Source organism: Bombina bombina, chromosome 5 (genome assembly GCF_027579735.1).
Source record: "Bombina bombina isolate aBomBom1 chromosome 5, aBomBom1.pri, whole genome shotgun sequence".
Lineage (NCBI taxonomy): Eukaryota > Metazoa > Chordata > Amphibia > Anura > Bombinatoridae > Bombina > Bombina bombina.
This window is the reverse complement of record NC_069503.1, coordinates 482,706,643-482,716,314: the sequence shown is the minus strand read 5'-3', so window position 1 is coordinate 482,716,314 and position 9,672 is coordinate 482,706,643. Positions and strand designations below refer to the sequence as shown.

The 9,672-nt window shown below is 39.1% G+C and overlaps 1 protein-coding gene across 5 annotated transcripts in view; it reads left to right on the top strand.

Annotated features, from left to right (window-relative positions):
* Window positions 1–674: 674 nt before the first annotated feature.
* The window catches only part of LOC128660495 (uncharacterized), a 422,478-nt gene continuing 413,480 nt past the window's right edge, over window positions 675–9,672 (top strand). For 4 of the 5 annotated variants that reach the window (XM_053714388.1, XM_053714387.1, XM_053714386.1 and 1 more), the window contains exons 1-2: window positions 675–719; window positions 5,082–5,135. In XM_053714388.1, the coding sequence (XP_053570363.1) occupies window positions 5,091–5,135 (45 nt within the window). In that variant the 5' untranslated portion in view covers window positions 675–719; window positions 5,082–5,090. Of the gene's footprint in view, window positions 720–5,081; window positions 5,153–9,672 lie in introns of those variants that run through there. The other variant, XM_053714385.1, reaches the window with a different exon arrangement.

Sequence of the window (9,672 nt, the reverse complement as noted above, 5' to 3'; positions counted from 1 at the left end):
AAATCCAGGTACTGTCCCCGGCTTTAAATTTCCAGTGGTCCAGGACGAGTTAGAATTTTGACTTTTTCCTATCTTTAACATTGAGTGGACAAGTAGCTTTTAACGGCCTGAATAGTAAAACAGTGATATTTATATATATATATATATATATATATATACATATCTTTTTTTTTTTTCTTTTACTACTTTGATGTTAATTTAAACAATTTAAATGCAATTTTAATTCATTACTTTCATGTTAATTCAAACAATTTAAATTCAGTTTTAATCTGAATTTTCAAACTACCATATACAAGAGAAATGTTTTTTTTCTCTTTTTTTATATAAAAAAAGATATACTCAGTTGAAACTAAATTAAATGATGTATAATTTAATTTTGTTTCAACTGAATATATCTTTTAGAAAAAAAGAAGAAAATAACCCATTTGTCTTGCATCCAGTACTTTGAAAAATCAGATTAAAATAATTAATAATGTTGTATATGCCATGACTCTTAACAGTCACACATCACTCGAACAACATAATTCACCTCACTCACAACAACACGGGTCTAAATTTGACGTCACGGTAGCGTAATAATAAATGAGAGAGAATAGAAATAGATAATGCGACTTATGTGTACACTCTACCATTTTGGAGGTCCACTCGATGGTAAATTACAGCGATTGGTTGGTGTGACCGGAAGTGTTTGTGTTTGTTGTCGTAAAGGTGTATAAGAGGTAATGTATCTACGCTAATAATAATTCACGTTTGTCGGATGCTTAGTTAGATTTTGTCAGTTTAAATATGGGTGTATGTAAATATTTATACAGTGTTTTTGAGGTAACGTATTGGTTATCGAGTACTGCACTCATGGTCTCGAGAAATAAACCCAATTTAAGTACACATACTGCACTGTGCAATTTACTGCCCTATAATGTAGTTATTCAATGAATAAATCAGAAAATACTAAATATAACTCTAAATTGGAGATATGGGAATAAGCTCCCTATCCACTGGGAAATGAGAAAGTAAATCAGTTTTCACTACACAGCGAACATTGTATGCGTCTACATTCCATACATTAAACGTTATGTAAATATTTGCATTAAAGTCCTTAGAGATTTTAAAGTGACATGAAAGTAAAAAATAAGCTTTCATGGCTTGGATAGGGCATGCGCTTTTAAAAGACTTAAAGGGACAGTAAAGTCATAATTAGACATTCATGATTTAGACAGAGCATACAATTTTTAGCAATTTTACAATTTACTTCTATTATTTAATTTGCTTCCTTCTCTTGTTATCCTTTGCTGAAAGGTTTATCTAGGTAAGCTCAGGAGCAGCAAAGAACCCAGGTTCTAGCTGCTGATTGGTGGCTGCAGATTTATACTGATTGTCATTGGCTTAACCATGTGTTCAGTTAGAAACCAGTAGTGCATTTCTGCTCCTTCACGAAATAATAAGAGAATGAAGCAAATTTTATATAATTTGGAAAGTTTTTGGGTTTCATGTCCCTTTAATTCCCCCCCCCCCTCACATTTACTTTGTTTTTTAGTATGCACAGGTAGGCTCAGTAACAGCAATGCACTACGGGAGCTACCTGATGAGTGGCATTTACACACAATTTTGTCAGCTGATGGTTTTTTGCTTGGTGCCAGTAGTGCATTACTTCTCTTGAGCTGTCTGTATGTTTAACCCCTTTGAAATGGGTTAATATATAGTTGTACACAAACAATAGTGCAATAATTTAATACTCTAAGATAGTAGAGCAGTGTTTCTCAACTGTGGTCCTCAAGTTCTCCCAACAGGCCAGGTTTTCATTATAGCTGAACTTGAGCACAGGTGAAATATTCAGCTGATCAGTAACCATGGTAACTAACTTGCTCTCACCCTATAGCTGATTATTTCACCTGTGCTCTAGTTTGGCTATAATTAAAAAAAACTGGCCTGTTAGGGGTACTTGAGGACCGTGGTTGAGAAACGCTGTAGTAGAGCATTTTGTTTTTATATTTTTAACTCCCTGCTGCTGGCAGTTCTCAAATTTTGTAACTTGAGTGTACACTAGCCCTTAGTTAGCGTTGCTTTTAAAACAATGTGCTAATATTATCTATTGTTATTCAACATCCCTAAATACCTAAGTATTTAACTAACACTGGCTTAATTCTATTCATGTTTATTTAGCAGCAAATTAATGCAGAAGATGGCAGTTGCCAGAAGCATTCAGCTATTTTTGGTGCCGGATTCCTTCTTGTGAAAGTGCAACACAGATATTAGGGGTTGATTTATCAAAGGCTTTCGCCAGCCTTTGAAACCCTACGGCTGCAGGTTCTCACAAGAGAACCTGCATGCCGTATTTAACAAGCAACGGTCATCAGAGGCGGACAGGGGCGCATAGATGCGCCCCTGTCCACCTCAGTTTTGATAAATCGACCCCTTAGTGTGTTGCACTTTAACAAGTAAAAATAGCTCAGAAAATAGGCGAATGCCGCTGGTAGCCTCCATCTTTGGCCTTCGTTTCCTGCCAAATGTCACAAATACACATGCCTACTTAATACCAACAGACCTTTTAGTTTTTTTTGTCCATGGGCTTTCAATCTTTCATTACTATGAAAACTACACAATGAGGATTAAATATAGCACACAACATAGCTTAAAGGGCGATTATAGTAATGGTCTTGAGCGGAAAATACTGCTGATACAATCAACAGAGCTAGTTCCACACCTGAGTCATGCAACTAGTGCTCTGCAAGTCCTTTGCAGGGTTAAACACAGTAGTTTAAGTTGATAGTGATGTCGCAAACCTAAACTTTTGGGTTCGCAAACCGGGGTGAACCGCCATAGACTTCAATAGGCAGGCAAATTTTAAAACCCACAGGGACTCTTTCTGGCCACAATAGTGATGGAAAAGTTGTTTCAAAGGGACTAACACCTGGACTGTGGCATGCCGGTGGGGGATCCATGGCAAAACTCCCATGGAAAATTACATAGTTGATGCAGAGTCTGGTTTTAATCCATAAAGGGCATAAATCACCTAACATTCCTAAATTGTTTGGAATAACGTGCTTTAAAACATCAGGTATGATGTTGTATCGATCAGGTAGTGTAAGGGTTACGCCCGCTTCACAGTGCGCAGTGTAGGTGATATACCTGCCCTGACCATGCTTTGCAGACCAGGTATCAGTGGTCAGATGGAACCTTGCCCCAACACTGTGTGCCAGACATGCCATTATAGCAGACTTATATGGCTTTGGCGTTGCTTTTTGGTAATTAGAAGGCTGCTAAATGCCACTGCGCACCACACGTGTTTTATGCCCATCAGTGAAGGGGTTAATTAGGGAGCATGTAGGAAGCTTGTAGAGTTAATTTTAGCTTAAGTGTAGTGTAGTAGACAACCCAAAGTATTGATCTAGGCCCATTTTGGTATATTTAATGCCACCATTTCACCGCCAAATGCGATCAAATTTGAAAAAAACTTAATTTTTTTCGCAATTTTAGGTTTCTCACTGAAATTATTTACAAACAGCTTGTGCAATTATGGCACAAATGGTTGTAAATGCTTCTCTGGGATCCCCTTTGTTAAATAGCAGACATATATGACTTTGGCGTTGCTTTCTGGTAATTAGAAGGCCGCTAAATGCTGCTGCGCATCACACGTGTATTATGGCTAGCAGTGAAGGGGTTAATTAGGTAGTTTGTAGGGAGCTTGCAGGGTTAATTTTAGCTTTAGTGTAGAGATCAGCCTCCCACCTGACACATCAGACCCCCTGATCCCTCCCAAACAGCTCTCTTCCCTCCCCCGCCCCACAATTGTCCCTGCCATCTTAAGTACTGGCAGAAAGTCTGCCAGTACTAAAATAAGTTTTTTTTTTTTAAGCATATTTACATATGCTGTGGTGTAGCATCCCCCCTTAGCCCCCAACCTCCCTGATCCACCCCCAAAACAGCTCTCTAACCCTCCTCATCTGCCTTATTGGCGGCCATCTTGGGTACTGGCAGCTGTCTGCTATTATTTCACAGTCAAAAAGTGTTTTTTTAAATGTACACTACTGTTACACCAGATATGAGTGGTGGCACTGGGCAAGTGGGCACATTATACGCCGTGAGCCTGACACACACGCTGGCAGGCAGGCAACTGCAATTAGATTACACAGGGGGAAAAAAAAAAAAAAAGCAGACTGATGTTCTAGCCCTAAAAAGGGCTTTTTGGGGTGCTGTCCTTACAGCAGAAATCAGATGAGTCCTTCAGGACTGTAGTGGACACTGAATACACTAGCCTAGCTATCGATTTCCCTATTAAATCAGCAGCAGCTACACTGTCCCTCCTCTCACTAAGAATGCAGCTTCCGAATGAATCTAAAATGGATGCTGTCCAGGAGGTGGGAGGGTCTGGGAGGGAGGGTCTGCTGCTGATTGGCTGGAATGTGTCTTCTGACTGTGAGGTATAGGGTCAAAGTTTACTCAATGATGAGGAATAGGGGGCGGACCGAACATGGCATATGTTCGCCGTCCGCGGGGAACGCGAACATGCTATGTTCGCCGGGAACTATTCGCGACATCACTATTGATAGTTTTAAAATGATATGCTGTAATGGATTAGAGTGTCATTTTTTTTACTCTAATGGTCCTTTAAAGGGAAGGGATAGTGAAGTCAGAATGAAACTTTTATGACTCAGAGCATGCAATTTTAAACTACTTTCCAATATATCTGTTGCCTTGTTCTGTTTGTATCCTTTGTTGAAAAATATACATGCTCTTATTCTATATTGCATTAAAGTTTAAAACTGCTTACCCTGCAAGCATATGTGTTTAACCCTCGCAAAGGGGAACAACATATAGTTAAAGTACTGCTTGAGAACCTCTGTCCCTGAGCAAACAGGGTTGGCAAGCCAATCAGCAGTTGCAGTTGCATGGCCCAACAATCACTTACTCAGAATTCAGTTTTTTAACTATGTGCTTAACCAATTTGAGGGTCACATTTTATCAAAAATCTTAGGCAAATGTATGCATTTATCAGGCCTGTTTTGATAGGCTAAATGGTTTTATATTGTTTTCGGAACACCTCTTAACCCTCTGTGTTCTGACATTTTCATTTTATTTTGCAGTGCTTCAAAATGAGTCAATATGTTGTTTCTAGAGCTGCAAGTGGCAAAAAACAGGTGCGAACATGAACTTTGTGGGTATTATTTATTTTTGAACATGAACAATTTGTTTAATAACCTTTACATTTATATATGTATACACATGAATGGTTGTGGATAGTAAATAACTGTTTATATAAAGGTAGCCCTCTAATGTTGCTGGGGTTCCCCTCCTTAAGGATCAGATTTTAAAAAAAAAAGTTGTAAAATTAATCCAGTTATACAATGTAAGTCAATGGGAAGTTAATTATTTTCCAGGCCCCTCAAAATTGTAATATATAATATAATAGAACCATACATATTGGTTTTATGCTTGTTAGGCATGTTACTGTCCACCAATAAAGCCATTCTGTTTAGTGGGCAGTTTTTTTTTTTTTTTTGCAGCATTTATAAAGGACATTTTTTTTTTTTTTTTTTTTTTTTAATTTCTTTTATTGGATATCCAAAACAAAACAAAGTATACGTATACATACAATGATCAATACAAGCATGAGTGTTGAAATTTTACATGTGAAAATTTTACATTGTAATGACTCGTTTAACAAGAGGAAAAAAGGTTTGGATTCCTTTTAATAAATTTATCTGTAAAACAATAAAACAGACTGAAAAAAACTAGAATATAATCCTGACGAATTAATTGTGTAGTGTGAGCGCGCATCACCTCCCAGAGGGTCCGTGTAATTTAATAACTATTGGTGACCTATGAGACTCCTTATAACTGACCCCTTCTATGTCTGCCCCTTAGCCTCCCCCTTCTGGTCATACCTCCTCTATGGACCCAACACCGTATCTCAATATCAACCCTTGAATCTATGTTCTACGTAACCCTCCCACATTTCTTTCAGCTGAGCATATACTTCCATGCATTTTACTCGCATGTAGTGGTATTCTTCCATTTTTAAAATGTCATTACATTTATGTATCCATTGTGTTAAATCTGGGACATTTCTCGATTTCCATTTCTGGGCTATTAGGTTTTTCATGCTGTTACTTAAAATACACAACATTTTTCTTTGTGCAGTCGTAAATTTTTTAGGTGTACATAAGAATAACCATATTTTAGGGTCTGGAGGAATCGTTTTTTCCAGTATCTTGGAGGCTTCGGTGGCTATACTTTCCCATATTGGTGATATGCTATTGCACGACCACCATAGGTGTGACATTGTACCCCTCTCCATTTCACAGCGCCAACAAGTGTTGGTTCTTGTATGAAATAGTTTTTGAATCCTGACAGGTGTCATATACCACCTGTGAAGTATTTTGAGATTTAACTCTGTTAATTTGGCTGACACTAAAGATTTAGCTATATTATGGAAGACTCTCTTTGCCTCACCTTGATTAATATCAAGACCTAGTTCGTTATTCCATCTCTCCAAGTAATATGGGTTATGGCCCCGAGGTTGTATCTGCAAGATTTTATATAGTATGGAAAAGGAATGGCCTATTAGTTTAGACGATGTGCACATGTTTTCGAATTGAGTTAGGGGTCTAATTAGGTTTCTCCTATCGCTGTGTTTAGATATAAAGGAGATGCATTGCTGATGAAAAAGCCAGTCCCCAAACATCTGGAGGCCCTCCTCTACCAGTTTATCCCTTGTGTAAAATGCCTGTTCATTGCCCAGCTGTCGTACCTGCAGTGTTCTGCTTGTCATGCTGGATCTGTAGCGAGAGCAACGAGACCCGGGTGTAAAGTCATCATTTTCACTAAGAGGGGTCAAAGGGGAGTGTCTTGAAGACACGTGTGGGAATCTTAATAAGATATTGCTCCAAATTTTAAAGGTCTCAGATGTCAGCGTGTGTAGTTGATGGTCCCCACCTGTACCGCCCAGGCCAGCCCAACATTGGGAACCCAAATGGTTAAAGCTTGACATTTCATGTTCCAGCTGTACCCAGGCCTTATTTTGAAAATTATAGTGCCAGTCTAGTATTCGTTGTAGAAAGATTGCATATCTGTATTTCACCAAGTCAGGGACTCCCAGCCCGCCATTCAGTAAAGGTGTACACATAATATTTTTGTTTATTCTGGCCGCTTTCTTGTCCCAAACAAAGTCAAGGATTTTTGACTGCATGGATGAAAGAAAATTGGTTGGAAGTGGGATAGGTAGAGCTTGCAAGACATATAATATACGGGGCAAGACATTCATTTTGAATATATTAATTCTCCCCGTCCAGGAAGTTTGTAAGGATCTCCAGGAGGATAGATCCGCTATTAAACGTCTTTGTAAGGGGATGTAATTAGTGGTAAATAAATCTTGTGTGTTTTTTGTGAGCAGCATCCCCAAATATTTTAGGGATTTTTCCTGCCATCGAAAGGGACAGATGTTTCTTAATTGAGTAAGGTGGGTCTGTTCAAGGGAAATATTAAGTATTTCTGATTTTGATTTATTAATTAGGAAATTGGAGGCGAGCTGGAAATCCCTCAGGTGTTGTAGCACATGTGGTAGTGAAGAGAGTGGATTGGTAAGGGTAAATAGGATGTCGTCAGCGTAGAACATGATTTTATAGTCTCTTTCTTTAATTCTGACTCCCTCAATGTCTGCGTCTTTCCTAATTTTATCCGCCAGAGCTTCCACCGCACACGCAAACAGCAGAGGGGACAGGGGGCACCCCTGTCTCGTGCCGTTGCTTATTTGGAAGGGCTGGGACAGCACCCCGTTCACCAGAACCCTTGCTGATGGGGAACAGTACAATGCCATGATTTTTGATACAAAAGGGGACCCAATTCCAAATTTTTCTAATATTGACCGTAAAAATTTCCACCGGACGCGGTCAAAAGCTTTCTCCGCGTCCGTGGAAATCAGCACTAGTGGGATATTTTGTGATGTCGCGTAGTCTATAAGGTTAATGGCTCTCACCGTGTTGTCCCTTGCCTCCCTGCCAATAACGAAGCCTACTTGGTCCATATCAATTATCTGGGGAATGACAGGGTTCAGTCTGTTGGCCAGCAATTTAGCAAATATTTTTATATCATTATTTAGCAAGGATATAGGTCTAAAATTTTCCACTCTATCTGTATTCCTACCCGGTTTGGGGAGCACCACTATATGTGCAGCTAGGGATTCCTCTAGAAAGGGGTTCTTTTCCGAAATGGATTGAAATAATTCTAATAATTGGGGGGATAATATATCAGTGAATTTTTTATAGTAGTAGGTTGTGAAGCCATCAGGGCCGGGTGCTTTCTCATTAGGAAGATCTTTAATTATGCACTTTATTTCCTTTAATGTGAAGGGTTCATTAAGGCGAGTTCTTTCCTCTTCCCCTATATTAGGAAGCATTAATTGTTCTATAAATGTATGGGCGTTATCCGGGGAAGGTTCCTGCCGATTGTATAATTTTTCATAATAGGCGCGAAAAGCCTCAGCAATAAGTGCTGATGAGGTGCTCTCCCCCCCCCTATGGTCTTTTATTTTCATTATAAAGGATTTATTAATTTTGCGTTTCAGCTTCCTGGCAAAAAGTCTGCTACATTTGTTGTTACCCTCATAGGACATTTGTTTTAATTTAAGAGCGGATACCTTACACTCTTTGTCGATAATCATATTAAGCTTTCCTCTGTAATCCAACAAGCTGTCTAGTGTTTGTGTGTCGTTTGGGTCTTGTTTATGAGCTTTCTCTAGTTCCTCTATCTTATTCAAAACCGACTCAAAATATGTTCTTTGTTGTTTAATTTGGTGTGCCTTTAAACTCATGAATTCCCCCCTAAGAACCGCCTTATGGGCTCCCCATCAGTATTTAATGTCAGTGTCTGAATTGGAATTAAACTGGAAGAATTCAACCAAAGCTTTCTCTATTTTTACTGTGTATGTTGGGTCATCAAGGAGTCTGTCATCCAACTTCCATAGGTAGCTAGTACCCTCCCTGGTATCCCAATGCATTTTACAGCGGACCATGGAGTGGTCAGTCCAAGATGTGGGGAGTATCCTACAGTTCTCAACCATTGCCAGACTAGTAACATCCGTGAGGATGTAATCTATCCTGGAATATCTAACATGAGGGTGGGAATAGAATGTGTAATCTTTCGCTGTTCTATTGAGTATTCTCCATGTGTCATGAAGGGCTAAATCTCTAAGGCACTTTTTTAGCTTGTTAATGATTGCGTGTGTGGTAGAGGATGTCCCTGTGGAGTTGTCCATTGTGGGGTCTAATGTACAATTGAGGTCTCCACATACTATCAAGGTGCCCCTCGCTGCGTCTAGTATGGCGTTAGTTAAAGATTTAAAAAATGTGTCTTGTGATGTGTTTGGCGCGTAGGCGTTGACCAGTGTTACCTGTTTATGAAACAGCTTGCCCACTAGAATAAGGTATCTCCCTGAAGTATCCTTTATGCACTTGTGGGCCTGAAATGCTATACCTTTCCTAAACAGTATGCCTACCCCACCCTTTTTGGTGTTGTTGGAAGCGTAATAAGAGTCTCCAAATTTGTATTTAAACGTCTGGGGTTCTCTATTTTTTAAGAAGTGCGTTTCTTGTATAAAGACCACGTCACCCTTCCTTTCCTTAAAATCTCTCATAGCTACGTGTCTCTTAGATGGACTATTAAGGCCCTTTGCGTTAA